At 36.5% G+C, this 18,257-nt stretch overlaps 1 protein-coding gene across 1 annotated transcript in view; it reads left to right on the top strand.

Moving 5' to 3' along the window:
* TTN (titin) overlaps nt 1-18,257 on the top strand; it is a gene marked incomplete at its 5' end in the record, with an annotated part of 236,845 nt that overhangs the window by 155,507 nt on the left and 63,081 nt on the right. Inside the window, 36 exons of the mRNA XM_079538876.1 lie at nt 79-366; nt 460-756; nt 867-1,053; nt 1,625-1,740; nt 1,836-2,135; nt 2,369-2,668; nt 2,761-2,866; nt 3,939-4,135; nt 4,237-4,542; nt 4,640-4,918; nt 5,361-5,660; nt 5,758-6,060; nt 6,154-6,528; nt 6,628-6,930; nt 7,325-7,624; nt 7,713-8,009; nt 8,109-8,393; nt 8,489-8,782; nt 9,682-9,981; nt 10,073-10,381; nt 10,474-10,664; nt 11,145-11,574; nt 12,093-12,401; nt 12,823-12,971; nt 13,061-13,093; nt 13,192-13,321; nt 13,423-13,722; nt 13,810-14,127; nt 14,223-14,519; nt 14,620-14,919; nt 15,597-15,911; nt 16,008-16,156; nt 16,864-17,014; nt 17,125-17,406; nt 17,498-17,800; nt 17,886-18,188. Of these exons, the coding sequence (XP_079395002.1) occupies nt 79-366; nt 460-756; nt 867-1,053; nt 1,625-1,740; nt 1,836-2,135; nt 2,369-2,668; nt 2,761-2,866; nt 3,939-4,135; nt 4,237-4,542; nt 4,640-4,918; nt 5,361-5,660; nt 5,758-6,060; nt 6,154-6,528; nt 6,628-6,930; nt 7,325-7,624; nt 7,713-8,009; nt 8,109-8,393; nt 8,489-8,782; nt 9,682-9,981; nt 10,073-10,381; nt 10,474-10,664; nt 11,145-11,574; nt 12,093-12,401; nt 12,823-12,971; nt 13,061-13,093; nt 13,192-13,321; nt 13,423-13,722; nt 13,810-14,127; nt 14,223-14,519; nt 14,620-14,919; nt 15,597-15,911; nt 16,008-16,156; nt 16,864-17,014; nt 17,125-17,406; nt 17,498-17,800; nt 17,886-18,188 (9,402 nt within the window). The remainder of the gene's footprint in view (nt 1-78; nt 367-459; nt 757-866; nt 1,054-1,624; nt 1,741-1,835; nt 2,136-2,368; nt 2,669-2,760; nt 2,867-3,938; nt 4,136-4,236; nt 4,543-4,639; nt 4,919-5,360; nt 5,661-5,757; nt 6,061-6,153; nt 6,529-6,627; nt 6,931-7,324; nt 7,625-7,712; nt 8,010-8,108; nt 8,394-8,488; nt 8,783-9,681; nt 9,982-10,072; nt 10,382-10,473; nt 10,665-11,144; nt 11,575-12,092; nt 12,402-12,822; nt 12,972-13,060; nt 13,094-13,191; nt 13,322-13,422; nt 13,723-13,809; nt 14,128-14,222; nt 14,520-14,619; nt 14,920-15,596; nt 15,912-16,007; nt 16,157-16,863; nt 17,015-17,124; nt 17,407-17,497; nt 17,801-17,885; nt 18,189-18,257) is intronic.

The following is an 18,257-nucleotide window of genomic DNA, read 5'->3' as shown; positions in this document are numbered from 1 at the left end:
ATTACAATAGCCACCTCATTTTTACTAGTCTCTGAAATATTGTTTCTATAACAATGTTTCAATTGTCTCCTAAATCAGAGGCTCCAGAAATTTTCTTAGATGTGAAACTGCTCGCTGGACTCACTGTGAAAGCTGGAACTAAAATTGAGCTGCCGGCCAAAATAACTGGAAAGCCTGAGCCCCGAATTACTTGGACCAAGGCTGAAAAAATACTGAGACCTGATGATAGAATCACTATTGAAACGAAACCTGGTCATTCTACAGTCACTATTACAGACAGCAAGAGGAGTGACAGTGGAACCTACATTATAGAAGCCGTAAATTCCAGTGGACGTGCTACAGCTGTTGTTGAAGTTAATGTTCTCGGTATGCACATATTATTTTTTAATTATTAAAAGCATGAGTAATGTATTGAGATATGCAAGCAGAAGATTAACGTTTTTATCCTATCTCCTACAGATAAACCTGGTCCACCAGCTGCATTTGATGTGTCAGAAATCACTAATGAATCCTGCCTTCTGACATGGAATCCTCCCCGAGATGATGGAGGTTCTAAAATTACTAACTATGTCCTTGAGAAAAGAGCTACAGACAGTGAAATATGGCATAAATTGTCATCAACTATCAAGGACACTTCATTCAGAGCTACCAATTTAACTCCTCATAAGGAATATGTGTTCCGAGTCAGTGCTGAGAACATGTATGGTATTGGGGAGCCAGTACAGTGTAACCCCATCATTGCAAAATATTCCTTTGGTTAGTGAATTAAATATTAAATTTTGAAAATGTTAAATTTTAACAGCTATGAAAATGCATGTGTAATGGTGTTTTTTTGTTTTGCTTTTTTCATTTATTAATTTATACAGATCCACCAGGCCCTCCAACAGGTCTCAAGCCTATAGAGGTTACCAAAGATTCAGTGACCCTAACATGGAATGAACCAGATGAAGATGGTGGCAGCCCCATTACTGGCTACTGGGTTGAGAGATACGATCCTGAGCAGGATAAATGGATAAAATGCAATAAAATGCCAGTGAAAGATACAACATTCAAGTAAGATATAGTCACTTTAGGCTGAAACTGAGATGTAAAAATTTAAAAGTAGCCTTTTAAACAAATGTTACTTCATGACTGTTCTTTTTTCCTTGCTTCTGTAAGTTTAGATTCAACTAATATCCAGTTACATACTTTATCTGGTGAAGAAGTATGTCTTTACAGAAAACTGAATTGTTGCTTATTTTTTTCTTTTATTCTATTATGCTTACTAACATCTGTGCTTTGTGATTACTTATAAGACATTCAAAAATAACAAACAAAGCCATCTTCTGCATCAATTTGCCAACATCCCTTTTTTAAACCTGACATTTGCATTAGCTAAAAGTCATACTACAAACAGAAATGTGAGATGACTCTACCTCTACATCTCTACCTCTCTATCTCTACATCTCAGCACACCATTTTGCTGTTGGCAGTATGCCTATTCTCAATGTTTCATATAGCATCATTAGCTGTAACTTGGTTATTTTCAGATTTTCTAAGTAAATTATAAAGAATATAGAAAATATTGTTTTAGGTAAGAGTTAACATGTGGATTGTTTTAATCAAACTTAATTTTGATTTCCAGAGTTAAAGGTCTTACAAATAAGAAGAAATACAAGTTCCGTGTCTTGGCAGAGAATCTTGCAGGACCTGGAAAACCAAGCAAGGAAACAGAGCCAATCTTAGTGAAAGACCCAATTGGTATAATAAACATATCTTGAATGTTCTAATTTAACAAAAACAAGTTTTTAGGTCTTTTTTTTCAATCATTTAATTAATATCGAACTCTTGTCTAGATCCACCATGGCCCCCTGGAAAGCCAACAGTGAAGGATGTTGGCAAAACGTCATTATTTCTGAACTGGACAAAGCCAGAACACGATGGAGGGGCAAAGATTGAGTCTTATGTCATTGAACTGTTAAAGACTGGAACAGATGAGTGGGTGAGAGTGGCTGAAGGAGTGCCCACAACTGAACACTTTCTCAAAGGACTTATGGAGAAACAAGAATATTCATTCCGTGTAAGAGCTGTGAACAAGGCTGGAGAGAGTGAGCCTAGTGAACCCAGTGACCCTGTGCTGTGCAAGGAGAGGCTGTGTAAGTATTGTTTCAGAATGTGCTCTTTCTGCAAGTACACTCAGTCTTTCTTAAAAAGCCTCATGTCTGCCTATCTCTGTAGGCAGTAAGTGAACATTTCCAGACACACTAAATATTAAAATCTACCCTTGTTGATCTAAGAAGTTTTCATAGTTTCAGTATTATTCTCTATCTTCCAGGATCTTTGCTGGGCAAGATAGTAACCTGCTTTTCCTTTTATTATTATTTTACAGTTCCTCCTTCTCCTCCTCGATGGCTTGAAGTTATTAATATTACTAAAAACACAGCAGATCTTAAATGGACAGTGCCAGAAAAAGATGGGGGCTCCCCAATTACCAACTACATTGTTGAAAAGAGAGACGTAAGGAGAAAAGGCTGGCAGACTGTAGATACAACTGTGAAAGATACCAAGTACACAGTGAGCCCTCTGACTGAAGGCTCATTGTATGTCTTCCGTGTGGCTGCTGAAAATGCCATTGGGCAAAGTGACTACTGTGAAATTGAAGATTCAGTGCTTGCTAAAGATACTTTCAGTAAGTTTGAGATTTGCTTTCGGAGTGATTAATGGAATAGCTGACTTCTCATGGATTCCTTTTTTACTAACGTGTGTATGTATTTTGTTTAGCAACCCCTGGGCCTCCATATGCTCTTACAGTAGTTGAAGTGACAAAAGGTCATGTTGATTTGAAATGGGAACCACCTAAGAATGATGGTGGCAGACCAATTCAAAGGTAAGCTCATTTTATGATTGTGTAGTGTTTTCTGTGGATTATTTTTCCATAAATGAAGACGCTTCTGTCAAAATTTTAAATTTTAAATGGACATATTTCCTATGAAGAAGAAGTGAATTTATGTGAAAGCAACTTTATGGTTGCAGCAAGTACAAGTTTAATTTTAAAAGTGGAAATTATACAAATAGAAATGATCTAATGTGCATAAACAATTAATGTGTGTAAACATCCTCAAAAAAAAAAAAAAAAAAAAAGGGGGGGATCTCATTAAATGAGATGAAATTGAGTTGTATATACAAAATTAAGCTTTAATGCAGACATAGTCTCCAGCTCTAGGTGGAGCTCTAGCTACTTTTCCTGTTACATTTTTCAACGCAACTGTTAACATTTTTCTTCTGCCTGAGTTTCTCAGTAAAACTACATATGTTGAGCTGGTACAAAGCATCATCTTTGTTTTTTCTCTTTATTCCATTTCTCAGACTATTTTCCTCCTTTTAGTTTCTTCTAAATTCTCCTTTTCTTTAGTTTCTCAAGTATCTCTTCTCTGAAATTTACCTTGAGTAGCAGTTAGATTTTTCTCTATATATTTTCACTCTTCCTCTTCTTCCCATTCACAGTAAACATATCCTAAACAAACTGACAACTACAAAGATCTTCTTGAAGGAACATAAATTGTTTAATCTTTCTTACCATCCCATAGATTATTGTAAACAGAATTCAGATAACTGAAGTATTCAGAGATAATATCTACAGACATTTTCAATAGAACTTATCCACTGCTGTCTGAATTAGCAAATATGTAAATATAGCATGGGAGTTTTTCACCTCTGCAGCTCTACAAAACCCAAGAACAGATTTACTCTGTCATCAGTGGCAACCCCATTAGCCTAATAGGTACTAAGGCTATTAGGGTTATGTTGCTGATATGTGAAATTATGCTTAGTCTGTCACCATTGACTACCTTTATTTTTCCATTGGCTAAACCATTCAAATCTCACACTATTTTAATGAGCAGGAAATCTGAAATGTTCATATTTGACATTCCTGATACTATTTGTTCCTATTTATTCAGATATGTTATTGAAAAGAAAGAAAAACTAGCCACCCGCTGGGTAAAAGCTGGCAAGACAGCTGGTCCAGATTGCAATTTCAGAGTGACTGATGTCATCGAAGGTATAGATGTACAGTTCCAGGTTCGTGCAGAAAATGAAGCTGGCTGTGGTCATCCCAGTGAACCAACTGATCTCATTCATATTGAAGATCCAACAAGTAAGTAGTATTATAACATACAGCGTATGGACTATGGAAGCAATGTGTTGGCTAGAACAGATAATTGAGTGAAAAATAACACATCTTTTTTATTTTTACAGGCCCTCCTTCACCTCCTCAGGATTTACATGTCACAGATGCAGGTCGAAATCATATTTGCATTGCATGGAAGCCACCAGAGAAGAATGGTGGAAGTCCTATTATTGGGTACAACGTTGAGTTGTGTGAAGCAGGAACAGAAAAATGGATGCGAATCAATTCTCGTCCAATAAAAGATCTAAAATGCAAAGTGGAGGAAGGTGTTGTTCCAGACAAGGAATATGTGCTGAGAGTCAGAGCAGTCAATGCTGTTGGAGCCAGTGAGCCATCAGACATCTCAGAAAAAGTTGTTACCAAGGACCCGGACTGTAAGAATAGATTTTCTTTCTGAAATCTACATAACTGATAACTGAAAAAAAGTCTTTAGTGTTCAGTACATTTATAATATTAAATTTATTTTTACAGGTAATCCAACCATTGATCTAAAAACTCGTGATATTGTTGTTGTTAAAGGACAGAAATTAAGTATCCCTGTACCCTTCAGAGCTGTTCCATCCCCAACAATCACATGGCACAAAGATGGCAAAGAGTTAAAAGCTGGTGACAGAACAACGATGAAGAGTGACTACACTTCTGCATTGCTTGAAGTCATAGAGAGTGTTCATGCTGATGCTGGCGTTTATACAATTACATTGGAGAACAAACTGGCATCGACAACTGGCTCTGTCAACGTCAAAGTCATTGGTAACTAGACATCTTTCATTCTGGGAGAGATGCCTGTCTCTGTTTGAGCCCACTAACTGATGGAAGTACTAGAAAATCCCTTTTTTGCCATGTGGATTTATCACTTCAACTCAGACGTTCTGTAAATTGCCTTCATTGCATTAATATAACAAAATCTAACCAAAAATACGCTTTATTCTAAATTGATATTACTAGTCTGTGGCTGCATAAAGTCCAATTACTATGAATAATCATCATATAAATTTTAAAAAGCTTATGAAAATTACGATTTTTTTTTCATCTTTAGGAATATGAGTTCCTATATATGCTTTGTAGCCAGCATTTGTGGGTTTGGTCTGCCTTCTTTAAAGCAATGAAATGCAGTATAATTTCATATTTGTAGGAATACATTTCCCTTCTATTTAGTTAATTGTTACATTAAATAACTTTATTATAATTACAGGTCCACCTGGACAGTGTAAAGACATTAAGGCAAGCGAAATAACTAAGAATTCTTGTAAGGTAACCTGGGAACCTCCAGACTTTGATGGTGGTACTCCTATTCTGCATTATGTTCTGGAACGCAGAGAAGCTGGTCGTAGAACATATCTCCCAGTAATGTCTGGTGAAAATAAACTCTCATGGCATGTCAAAGATCTTATCCCAAACAGTGAATATTACTTCCGTGTTAAAGCTGTCAATAAAATTGGAGGAGGTGAATATCTTGAACTAAGAAACCCAATTATTGCAGAAGATCCAAAACGTAAGTCTACTACTAAGTGACCTAGCATGCTGAATTTTAACTAAAATCTTCACGTGTTCTTCACTCGTGTAATACCTCTTTTGCTGTTGTTTCACAGAGCCTCCAGATCCTCCTGTTGACCTTGAGACCCATAATCCAACATCAAAATCAGTAACTCTTACATGGAAACCACCACTGTTTGATGGTGGAAGCAAGATTATGGGCTACATAATAGAAAAGCTTGCTAAGGGCAAGGATGTATGGGAAAGATGCAATGAATATCTGGTACCTCTATTAACCTATCCAGTGAAAGGTCTTGAGGAAGGGAAGGAATACCAATTTCGTGTTCGTGCTGAGAATGCTGCTGGTATTAGTGAGCCTTCTCGGATTACTCCTTTTGTGAAAGCTGTGGATCCCATTGGTATGAATTGCTTATTTGATTGTTTGTTGTAATTGCCATTCACCCTCAAACATGTGGGTGGATTCTACTCTTCATTTGTCATTGTTATTACAGAGGCTCCCAAAGTCTTCCTTGCTGCAAACCTGCAGTCTGGTCTTGAGGTGAAGAAAGGTGATGAGATCATACTTGAGGCACATATTTCAGGATCACCTTATCCATCTATTACTTGGCTGAGGAATGATGAAGTTATCAGACCAGAGGAAATCAAAAAGAGAGTAACCACATATACTAGGAAGAAGAAGGGTGTAACTGAAGAAGAGGAACCTTTTCAGCTTTCACTGCCAGAACGTATGAGTATTGACAACCATAAAAAAGGAGAGTCTGTGCTATCAATTCGTGACTCCATCAGAGCTGACCATGGCACATTTACAATTAAAGTGGAAAATGATCATGGTGTTGCAAAAGCATCCTGTGAAGTTAATGTGTTAGGTGTGTAGTGAATGTACTTGTAACCAGCTACTTGTTCAATGCACTAAGTGAGAAGTGAAGTACATTAGTACTCATCATTTTTTCTTGCTTTACTAACAGATACTCCTGGGCCTCCAGTCAACTTTGTATTTGAAGACATGAGGAAAAATTCTGTCATTTGCAAGTGGGAGCCTCCTCTTGATGATGGTGGAAGCGAAATCCTGAACTATGTACTGGAAAAGAAAGACAACACAAAAGCTGAAATAGGCTGGGTTACTGTCAGCTCAACACTCAGGCACTGTCAATTCCATGTAACAAAACTGATTGAAGAGAAAGAATATCTCTTCCGTGTATTTGCTGAAAATAGAGTTGGAGCAGGGCCACCATGTGTTTCAAAACCAATGACAGCAAAAGATCCTTTCTGTAAGTTTTAATTGTGAAATACAGTCTTTTCTGAAAACTGCTATTAATCTACAGACTCTTAGAACATTCAGTGTCATCCACTGAAAGTTTCCCAGAAGAGTACTGGACAATGCAATTATTACTTATTGCATTTTTTTTAAACCATGGATATAAAGGGAAATATCGAAAAGCATTCTAATTTCAATAGTAAAGAAATAAGAACAGCAGTCATATTCTTACCAAAAGAGAAAACCACTGTAAGTTTGATGACTGGTTACAGTTAGGAACCAAAAAGAGCAAGAAAATTAAGACTTCCTTAAAATTAGTAATTTCTCATATTTTTGTTCTCTCTTAGTGCTGAGTAAATTCTGAATAAGACAGCAATGATTACAAAATTGTAATCTTTTTCTTCTAGCTCCACCAGATCCACCTAATAAGCCTGATGTGGAAGATGTTACCAGCAACAGTATGTTGGTTAAATGGAATGAACCAAAAGACAATGGCAGCCCAATCATAGGATATTGGATTGAAAAACGTGAAATTAATGGCACTCATTGGGCTCGAGTCAACAGGAATCTTGTGAATGCTCTGGAACTAAAAGTTGAAGGACTATTGGAAGGATTAACCTATATCTTCAGAGTTTGTGCTGAAAATGCAGCTGGCCCTGGTAAATTCAGTCCACCATCAGATCCAAAAACTGCACAGGACCCAATAAGTAAGTAGCTTAACAAAATGTGCTAGCAGACTAGTGACAGAATAGTATTCATAACCTTTAATTTTGATTTACGTATCTTATTTTATAGTGCCACCTGGTCCACCCATTCCAAGGGTTGCTGATACAACCTCAGTTTCTATTGAGTTAGAATGGGAACCTCCTATGTATAATGGTGGTGGAGATATCACTGGTTACCATGTATACAAACAATTAATGGGAACAAAAGAATGGTCTCGTTGCACAGAGAAACCCATTAAGGTCCGGCAGTATACTGTGAAAGAAGTCAGAGAAGGTGCAGACTATAAACTTCGTGTTACTGCACTTAATGCAGCTGGTGAAGGACCACCTGGTGAAACTGAACCTGTAACCGTTGCAGAACCCCAAGGTATGGCAATTATAATATTTTGAAAAATTTTCAAGCTGCCTAAAAGCCGTACTTGAATCTTTCCCTTGAACTAATGAAACATCTCTCTTTCTTCTTCAGAGCCTCCTACTGTTGAGCTGGATGTTTCTGTCAAAGCAGGCATTCAGATCATGGCTGGGCAAACAATTAAAATTCCTGCTACTGTGACAGGGCGTCCTGCTCCCACCATTGTATGGACTGTGGAGGAAGGTGAATTGGACAAAGATAGAGTTGTTATTGAAAATGTTGGCACAAAATCAGAATTAACCATTAAGAATGCATTGAGAAAAGACCATGGAAGATATGTAATTACTGCAACAAACAGTAGTGGTTCCAAATCAGCGGGGACCAGAGTAGAAGTATTTGGTAAGAAAAAATATTTTCTGAAATCAGCTTAGCATCTTTTTTGGTGAAATAATCTTTGGGCTTTATCCTACTTGTTTGATTTTATTTTTTTTCAGATGTTCCTGGACCAGTACTTGACCTAAAGCCAGTGGTCACAAACAGAAAGATGTGCTTGCTTAACTGGTCTGATCCTGAAGATGATGGAGGCAGTGATATCATAGGCTTTATTGTTGAACGGAAAGATGCCAAAATGCATACATGGAGACTAGCTATCGACACAGAAAGATCTAAATGTGATATTACAGGTCTAGTTGAGGGGCAGGAATATAAATTTCGTGTCAGTGCCAAGAACAAGTTTGGTACCGGTCCAGCTGTTGAAATAGGACCAATTCTTGCAGTTGATCCATTAGGTAAGATAATTTATGACTTATTTATGTTTTTTTTCTTTCTCCCTGTCAGGATAATTTGACTGCCTTTCACAATTTATTTGCTCAGATTTCTGAAACAGAGTGTAGAATTACTGTGTCTCTTTATGTAATAAAATTCTGGTATCTACTGAGATACTGATTATTGCCATTTCATCTATATATATTAAAAACTTTCTGCTATCCATATACATATTCAAACATTTTGCATATGAAAGATATGACTTTGAAAAGCCACAGCTATTTTAGCTACTGTAGTCATACAATTTAAAATATCAGTGGCTACTCCAAAAGTAATGCCTCCTATTTTATGTTGGTCCTGGACATCAGAGGCAGATGTTGGTGGTATGGCAGTGGAGATTGAACCTTCCCATCAATATTCTGTTAAATTTTGTTGCCATGTGACAGATGGCAGCAGAGATAAAATAATAAATAAAATGCTACCTGACAAAGTGCATATGAAGCAAAGGTATGGGACTGAATTCCTCCTTGCAGAAAAAATTATAGCCATTGTCATTCATCTGCACTTGCTGAATGTTTATGGACACTAAATATTTATGGATGTTAGCACAACAAAAGCTGGACTGCATGGGCAGTATTTTTCTACCAGCCATCACAGCAGCTGTGAAGCAATGTGTTATCTCTTCTAGTTCACATTTTTACAAGCACAGCATGCAGGCTCTTGTTCATAGCTGTCAAAAAAGCAGTTAATAGTGATGACTGTGGAAAAAAAGTGTTTTGTAGCTGAGAATTTGCTCTATCAAATAATGTTATGCTCTTTATATCTGTTGTAATTTCCATCAAAATAAATGGAGGCTACTACTTTCAGAGTAACTGACATTATATTTTATATTTTTTTCATTATGATTTATCTGTGTTAATAGGTCCTCCAACAGCACCTGAGAGATTCATGTACACAGAGAGGACAAAGTCAACCATTACACTTGATTGGAAGCCTCCACGTAGTGATGGTGGTAGTCCTATCTTAGGATATATTGTCGAGAAGAGGAGGCATGATTCAAAAGACTATGAAAGAGTGAACCCAAGGCTCTGTCCAACCACATCTCTTCTCGTTGAAAAACTTGATGAACTCCATATGTATGAATTCCGTGTCAAAGCTGTTAATGAGATTGGAGAGAGTGAACCGTCATTGCCCCTCAATGTAGTTATACAGGATGATGAAGGTATATCTAGTTTAAAGAAATCCATATAAACACCTTAAAAATAATGCAATTTCTGTTTCATTCCTAACTTCATTCTTTTTCTGCTTTTCAGTACCTCCCACTGTAACATTACGTTTAGCTGTGAGAGGAGATACTATCAAAGTGAAGGCAGGAGAGCCAGTTAATATTCCTGCTGATGTGACTGGACTGCCAATGCCGAAGATTGAATGGGACAAGAATGAAGTTTTAATTGACCAAACATCCAGTGCACTTAAGATAACAAAGGAAGAAATATCAAGAAGTGAGGCAAAAACTGAACTTACCCTGCCTGCAGCCACAAGAGATGATAAAGGCACTTACACTGTGAGAGCTACCAATCGTCTTGGCACTGCATTTCGCAATGTGCATGTTGAAGTGTATGGTAAGGATTTGACATTTCAATAAAACGGTAGATAGTTAGAATGCTTTTGTCTTTTTCTTAATGCAGTTCTATGTTCTCTTACTCTTATGTAGATCGTCCTTCTCCACCAAGAAACCTTGCTGTTTCTGATATTAAAGCAGAATCATGCTATTTAACATGGGATGCACCTCTTGATAATGGTGGTAGTGAAATTACTCATTACATTATTGAGAAACGTGATGCTAGTAGGAAGAAGTCAGAGTGGGAAGAAGTCTCCAACAGTGCTGTAGACAGAAGATATGGGGTAATTTTATTATTTTTATGATATACTTCTGTATGACAGCATGCAATAAAAACTGCCTCTTGCGTAGATACCTGTGCTAGTGGTCCATTTATAGTGCATAATTACTGAATGTACATTGCCCAACTGTGAATATACATAGTATGTGTATGTATTTTCCTCATGTGACAAAACAAAATAAATTGTTCTCATTCACTATTTAAGCTCATGTGAATTTAGAAGACATCTTCTTTTCCATTTTCCAGTATTACTTGTAGCTTTACCAACTGCAAAGTAAAATCTGATGACATTTTTATTTACATTTGATTGTGTGCACGTGAAATAAGACTATCCCTAGGGCACTGCATGCAGCTATGTAGTTACATACACGTCATTATATCAGTGAGATTCCGAGGTAGAATACAAAGCTAAAAACCCCTGAATAATAACAAATAAGTTGATTCTGAAAAATAACTACATACTGACTAAAATCTTATTTTTCAGGTGTGGAATCTTGCAACAAATGAAAAATACCAATTTAGAGTCCGGGCTGTAAACAAATATGGAATAAGTGATGAATGCCTCTCAGAAAAAGTTGTTATTAAGGATCCCTATGGCCTTCCTGGACCTCCTGGAAAGCCCAAAATTTTAGATCACACTAGGTCATCAATGCTGGTGGCATGGGAGCCTCCTTTGGACAACGGTGGCAGCCCAATAACTGGCTATTGGTTGGAGAAGAGAGAGGTGGGAGGTGTCTACTGGTCACGAGTTAATAGGGCTCCAGTAACGAAACCATCAGTAAAGGGTTTACAGTACAATGTGCTTCGCTTGGCTGAAGGTGTTGAATATCAGTTCAGAGTTATGGCTGAAAATCTTGCTGGAATTGGCCCACCCAGTGAACCATCAGATCCTGCTTTAGCAGCAGATCCCATATGTAAGTATAAAATTTGCAACTGCTTTTAAGATCTGTATCACAATACAATGTGGTACTTTTGTTAACATTGAATTTAGTGCAATTAATCGAATGCTTTGTTTTCATTAAACCAGAACAACATTGTTGATGCAAAGTAGTTACCTAATTTTCTATTTTTCACTGGTTTTTAAATAATTGGCTTATTTAAACTATTACCCTTTCACTTATAAGCGTATAACTGTGATTATGCCATCACAAATATTGCCACGTATATTTGTTTGAGTTCAGTATCAGATTTTTATATAATTACTTTTCTTCACTGTCAGAGTTCAATGTTTATTGTTTATCTATGTACCTAAAGAATTCCTCAGTAATATATGTAATATATGCAATTATTATGCATGTTCTAGGATTATATGCTCTGTGTATGGCAGAAAAACACTGAAAATGTTTGCAGCCTTCTATAAACTCTTAAGAAAACTATACACAAGTACTAACTCTCAGGTAATTTTTGCATTTGCTTGCTCTTGTTTTACAAGTTGTGCCTGGCCCACCATCTTGTCCAGAGATCAAAGACAAAACCAAATCATCTGTATCTCTTGCGTGGAAGCCTCCACAAAAGGATGGTGGTAGCCCAATAAAAGGATATATTGTTGAAATGCAAGATGAAGGTAGTACTGACTGGAAAAAGGTGAATGAAGGAGACAAACTCTTTCCCACTTGCGAATGTGTTATTCCCAATTTGAAAGAGCTCAGAAAATACCGATTCAGGGTGAAAGCTGTAAATGCTGCTGGAGAATCAGAACCAAGTCCTGCGACATCTGACATACCTATCCAAGATATTTTAGGTAAGTGTTGTAGAAACTCATTTAGGTATTTATATCTAAATGTTATCTACTGCTGTAAATAGTTGAACAGGACATGAAGCAAGAGTCAACAGAATCAATAACAAGCAAATAATTGAACAGGAATGTAATAAAAGACTATGAGACTTTTTGGAAAGTGCTATGATAGCGCTTGTAAGTGCATGATCTACTGATAACACTTACAAGGTCCCACAACCATAGTCCGGAAGTACTTCATATTTTGTGATGAAATTGCAACAACAAATTTATTTGTATAATTTCCAGTTTACTTTTTACGCACACCACCTTTTCCAAATAAACATACATTCTGTATTTAGACTAGTTCTGGCAGAAATTTACTTTTGGCAGCTCTGAAAAATTATTAACTAATTTTTTTTAATTTTGTTTTGTTTTGTTTTTTCAGAGGAACCAGAAATCTTCCTTGATATTGGAGCACAGGATTTTCTCTCTTGTCGTGCTGGCACAACAATTAAAATCCCAGCTGTTATCAAAGGTCGTCCAGTTCCAAAATCATTTTGGGAATTTGAAGGAAAAGCAAAGACAACAGCAAAGGTTAGTAAAAGAAAAAACAATTTTCTTAATCTATTTCTAGGCATTTAAGTACATCCCTTTCATATTTACTTTATTCCCTTTATTTATAGGAGGGAGGTCATAATGTACCTGAAGAAGCTCAGGTAAAGCAAGCAAGTTTTGTAACTTTAGTATTGCAAAATTTTTCAAACATAGACATTTAAAGTTGATCTATACATTTCTTTCTTTCTATGATCTACAGGTGGATGCAACTGATACACGTTCAGTGATAATCATCCCTGAGTGCAACAGAAGTCATTCAGGACGATACAGTATTACAGCAAAAAACAAAGCAGGACAAAAAACAGCACATATCAGAGTCAATGTTCTTGGTATGGCTTACATATACTGAAATGTTCAGATGGTAGATTTTGGGGGTTTTTTTCCTACATACTTGTGTAACATTGTTTCCGTTATGCTTTTACTTCAACAGATGTCCCAGGTCCACCAAAAGACCTAAAAGTAAGTGATATCACAAGAGGTAGTTGCAAACTTTCATGGAAGATGCCAGATGATGATGGTGGAGATAGAATCAGAGGATATGTTATTGAAAAAAGAACTATTGATGGGAAAGCCTGGACAACAGTCAATGCAAACTGTGGAAGCACTTCCTTTGTTGTGCCTGATCTCATATGTGGTCAAGAGTATTTCTTCCGGGTACGTGCAGAAAACCGTTTTGGTGTTGGCCCACCTGCAGAAACTATCCAACGAACCACAGCCAGGGATCCAATCCGTAAGTGAAATCAAAATGAATAGAGTTAATTGAAACCAGATGATACTGTACAGTGAATTTATTTATGTTTCTGTTTCCTTTCTTAAGATCCTCCTGATCCACCCATTAAATTGAAGATTGGCCTTGTAACCAAGAACACAGTGAGCTTGACGTGGAAACCTCCAAAGAATGATGGCGGAGCTCCTGTTACTCATTATAATGTTGAATGTCTCCATTGGGATCGTACTGGAGAAGTGAAAGAGACTTGGAAACAGTGCAATAGACGTGATGTGGAGGAAACAAAGTTTACTGTTGAGGATCTTATAGAAGGTGGTGAATATGAATTCAGAGTCAAGGCTGTAAACATAGCAGGTCCTAGCAGGCCTTCAGCTACTGTTGGTCCACTTGTTGTCAAAGACCAAACATGTAAGTAGTGGCTAATACCAATAAATATGAGTTCTACTCTACAATCATGAATGAAGCATTTTTGTATGCTAACTTTTATCAACATTTCATTGTAGGCCCACCATCTATTGAACTGAAAGAATTTATGGAGGTTGAAGAAGGAACAGATGTTAACATTGTGGCCAAGATAAAGGGCATACCCTTCCCAGCACTAACTTGGGAAAAAGCTTCTCCAAAGAAACCGGATGACAAAAAGCCAGTGTCATATGACCAACATGTCAACAAGATTGTTGGTGAAGATTCTTGCACTTTATTGATTCAGCAGTCTCGCAGAAGTGATACAGGTTTATATACTATAACAGCTGTAAATAATTTGGGAACTGCTTCAAAGGAGATGAGACTAAATGTTCTGGGTAAATATCAAGAACTCTTATGTTACATGTGTGTTACATGTGATACTTGATTTGAACAGTGTTTGAATTAATTCTTCTTTAATAAAAATTTATATTTTAGGCCGTCCTGGACCTCCAGTGGGCCCAATTAAGTTTGAATCCATTTTGGCTGACAAAATGACAATATCGTGGCTTCCTCCGTTAGATGATGGTGGTTCTAAGATTACAAACTATGTTATTGAGAAAAAAGAAGCAAATAGGAGAACGTGGGTACCAGTTACAAATGAGCCCAAGGAATGTTTATTCACTATTCCCAAGTTGATGGAAGGCCATGAGTATGTGTTCCGCATTATGGCACAAAATAAGTATGGTATTGGAGAACCTTTGGACAGTGAGCCAGAAACAGCAAGAAACCTTTTCAGTAAGTGGAAATCTGTTTTCAAATTATGTCACATATTTTCATACACTGATACGTGTAATGACATCTGATTATATACCACTATTATTTTTCTCCACTGAAGTAAATCCTCTAGAGTAGCTTGAAGAATTTTATCAGTAGTAGTTAGGGGTTGTATAGTATCTAAAAATACTTCCTTGTTAAATATATTGAAATAAAGTCTCTGAATTTATTAAGCTGTAAATTACAAATAAGGTTTTATCTTACAGGATTTAGGTCATTCTATTGTGTTTGAGACATTATTGATATTAAAGATCAGGAATTTGCTGCCTTCAGTTTTGAAAGAGAAATTTGAGCAATAGTGATGTAGAAGTAATGTTTATCAAGTGTAAAATATCTTTAAAACATTCAGGATTGGGCTAGGTGCTGAAACGAGGTAATGATCCAGGAAGCAAAAAAAAAAAAAAAAAAAAAAAAAGCAACTTAATTCTTGACCATTGTTATTTGAATGAAAGATACATTACTGTAGTTTCATGGTATATCATGGGATTCATAAGGGAAAAGGGATTGTAAGCTGAATGAGGGAAAAGGTCTCATGCTGCAACTGTAATCACGTGACTACATAGGTCTGTTTTGTACTCTAGGTATCTCCATCTTCCTGTAGCAATTTTTTACAAGCTATCTGTAATTTTTTTCCCCAGCTGTTCCTGGACCATGTGACAAACCAACAGTTAGCAGTATAACACGTGACTCTATGACTGTAAATTGGGAAGAACCAGAACATGATGGTGGCTCTCCTATTACCGGTTACTGGTTGGAGCGCAAAGAAACTACTGGAAAGAGATGGACCAGGATTAATCGTGACCCAATCAAACCTATGGCACTCGGTGTTTCATACAAAGTTACTGGTCTTATTGAAGGTTCTGAATATCAATTTCGTGTATCGGCTATTAATGCAGCTGGTGTTGGACCACCAAGCATGCCGTCTGATCCAGCAATTGCTAGAGACCCTATTGGTAAATATTTTTGTTTGCCATTTTTGAATTTGAAAATACTCACATGGGACCACAGAATATATTGTTATGCTGTAACTGTGTGATCATCTTTTTCAGCCCCACCTGGCCCTCCTATTCCAAAAGTTACTGATTGGACGAAATCTTCTGTGGACTTGGAGTGGACTCCACCATTAAAGGATGGAGGCTCTAGAATCACTGGGTACATTGTTGAGTATAAAGAGGAAGGAAAGGAAGAATGGGAAAAGGTAGGTGGAAATCCTACAGAATCTGATTTTTTTCCTCTGTATGTCTTTTCATATGTATGCCTGTATGTCTTTTCTTTTAGATTTTTTATAACTCTATATTTAAAAATAGGACAAAATATGTAGGTGATTGGTGATCTGTGATTTTAAAAAAAAAAAAGAACAGAAGAGAAAAACAAGTTATCACAGGCATAATCTCTGTTAAATTATTTACAACTAATATGGCCCCTGCTTTTTTTTTTTTTTTTTTTTAATAGAATATTTTGGCCATTTTTTGTATCTGTGTAAATACTGAGATGCATTTAAAGTAGTACATACATTTCCTGCATTTTTTCTGGGTAAACAGGATTCATATTTAGATTTATAAAAGAACAATTTTATTTTCTTTTTTTTCTTTTTTTCTTTTTTTTTAGCACCACTGTCACTTATGAGCCTATTTGACCAACAAAACAAGTAACAACAACTTGTGAACCTACAGAGCATTGTAATGTCTCTGTCTTTTAAAATGATCAAAAAAGTGAATCTTCAGAACAATAACTTCTTCCATTTTCTGACAACTCCTGTATGAGCTAGATTACTGTATGCTCAATAATGTCTTGTACTTGTAAATGTGAAACAATTTCTCATTTAAGATTTATTTCAAGCATGACAAAGAAATTGATGATACCTTGATTTTTTTTTTTGGTTGATTTTATTATATCTTTTTCCAGGTAAAGGATAAAGAAATCAGAGGAACCAAGTTTGTTGTGGCAGGATTAAAAGAAGGGTGTTTTTATAAATTTAGAGTAAGGGCAGTGAATGCTGCTGGCATTGGAGAGCCTGGAGAAGTCACAGACATTATTGAAATGAAGGACAGAATTGGTATTTATCACTTTCATTTACTTCTTTAAATATTTCTAATTCAAAATGAGAAAAAAAAAAGACTGATTTTTTTTTTTTTTTTTTTTTTTTTTTTTTCTCACCTCCCACAGTGGCTCCTGATATTAATTTGGATGCAAGTGTCAGGGACAGAATTGTTGTTCATGCTGGAGGAGTAATTCGGATCATAGCATATGTATCAGGAAAACCAGCTCCAACAGTGAGTTGGAGCAGAGATGATCGAGCTTTACCAGAAGAAGCTAAAATTGAAGAAACAGCTATAAGTTCTTCTTTAGTCATCAAGAATTGCAAACGGAGCCACCAGGGTATATACACTCTTCTTGCTAAAAATGCAGGTGGTGAGCGGAAGAAGACCATTATTGTTGATGTGCTAGGTAAAAAGCAATTTCATTCCTTGTAAAGAAGTTAAATTTCATAACATTCAGTATGTATATTTAAATACTCCATTTTTTTCTTTGATTTCAGATGTGCCAGGCCCAGTTGGCATGCCATTCCTTACTGAGAACCTAACAAGCGACTCTTGTAAATTGACATGGTTTACTCCAGAAGATGATGGTGGTTCTCCTATTACCAACTACATAATTGAAAAACGTGAATCTGACCATAGAGCCTGGACTCCAGTAAGCTATACAGTTACAAGACAGAATGCTGTTGTTCAGGGACTGACTGAAGGGAGTGCCTACTTTTTCCGAATTGCAGCAGAGAATATTATTGGCATGGGTCCTTTCACAGAGACAACAAAAGAACTTATCATTAGAGATCCAATAAGTAAGTTGATTATGTGGTGTAAGTTATTGTCATGAGATGAATCTGCAGGAAAATGAATTTAACATATTTTTGTGTTTGTTCACAGCTGTTCCTGACCGTCCTGAAGACCTGGAGGTTAAAGCAGTTACGAAGAACTCTGTTACATTAACTTGGAATCCTCCAAAATATAATGGAGGCTCAGATATCACCATGTATGTTCTGGAGAGTCGTCTCATTGGAAAAGAAAAATTCCACAGAGTTACTAAGGAGAAAATGCTTGATAGGAAATACACTGTAGAAGGCTTGAAAGAGGGTGACACCTATGAATATCGTGTGAGTGCTTGCAATATTGTGGGGCAAGGCAAGCCATCATTTTGCACAAAACCAATCACATGCAGAGATGAAATCGGTATGTATCTTTTTCATATTTCTTTTGAAAATAATGATCATTCTTACTGATTCCTTACTTTTTCTTACT

The sequence above is a fragment of the Tetrao urogallus genome (assembly GCF_951394365.1).
Source record: "Tetrao urogallus genome assembly, chromosome: 8".
NCBI lineage: Eukaryota > Metazoa > Chordata > Aves > Galliformes > Phasianidae > Tetrao > Tetrao urogallus.
The sequence above is the reverse complement of the archived record's forward strand: the minus strand, read 5'-3'. Positions and strand labels throughout refer to the sequence as shown.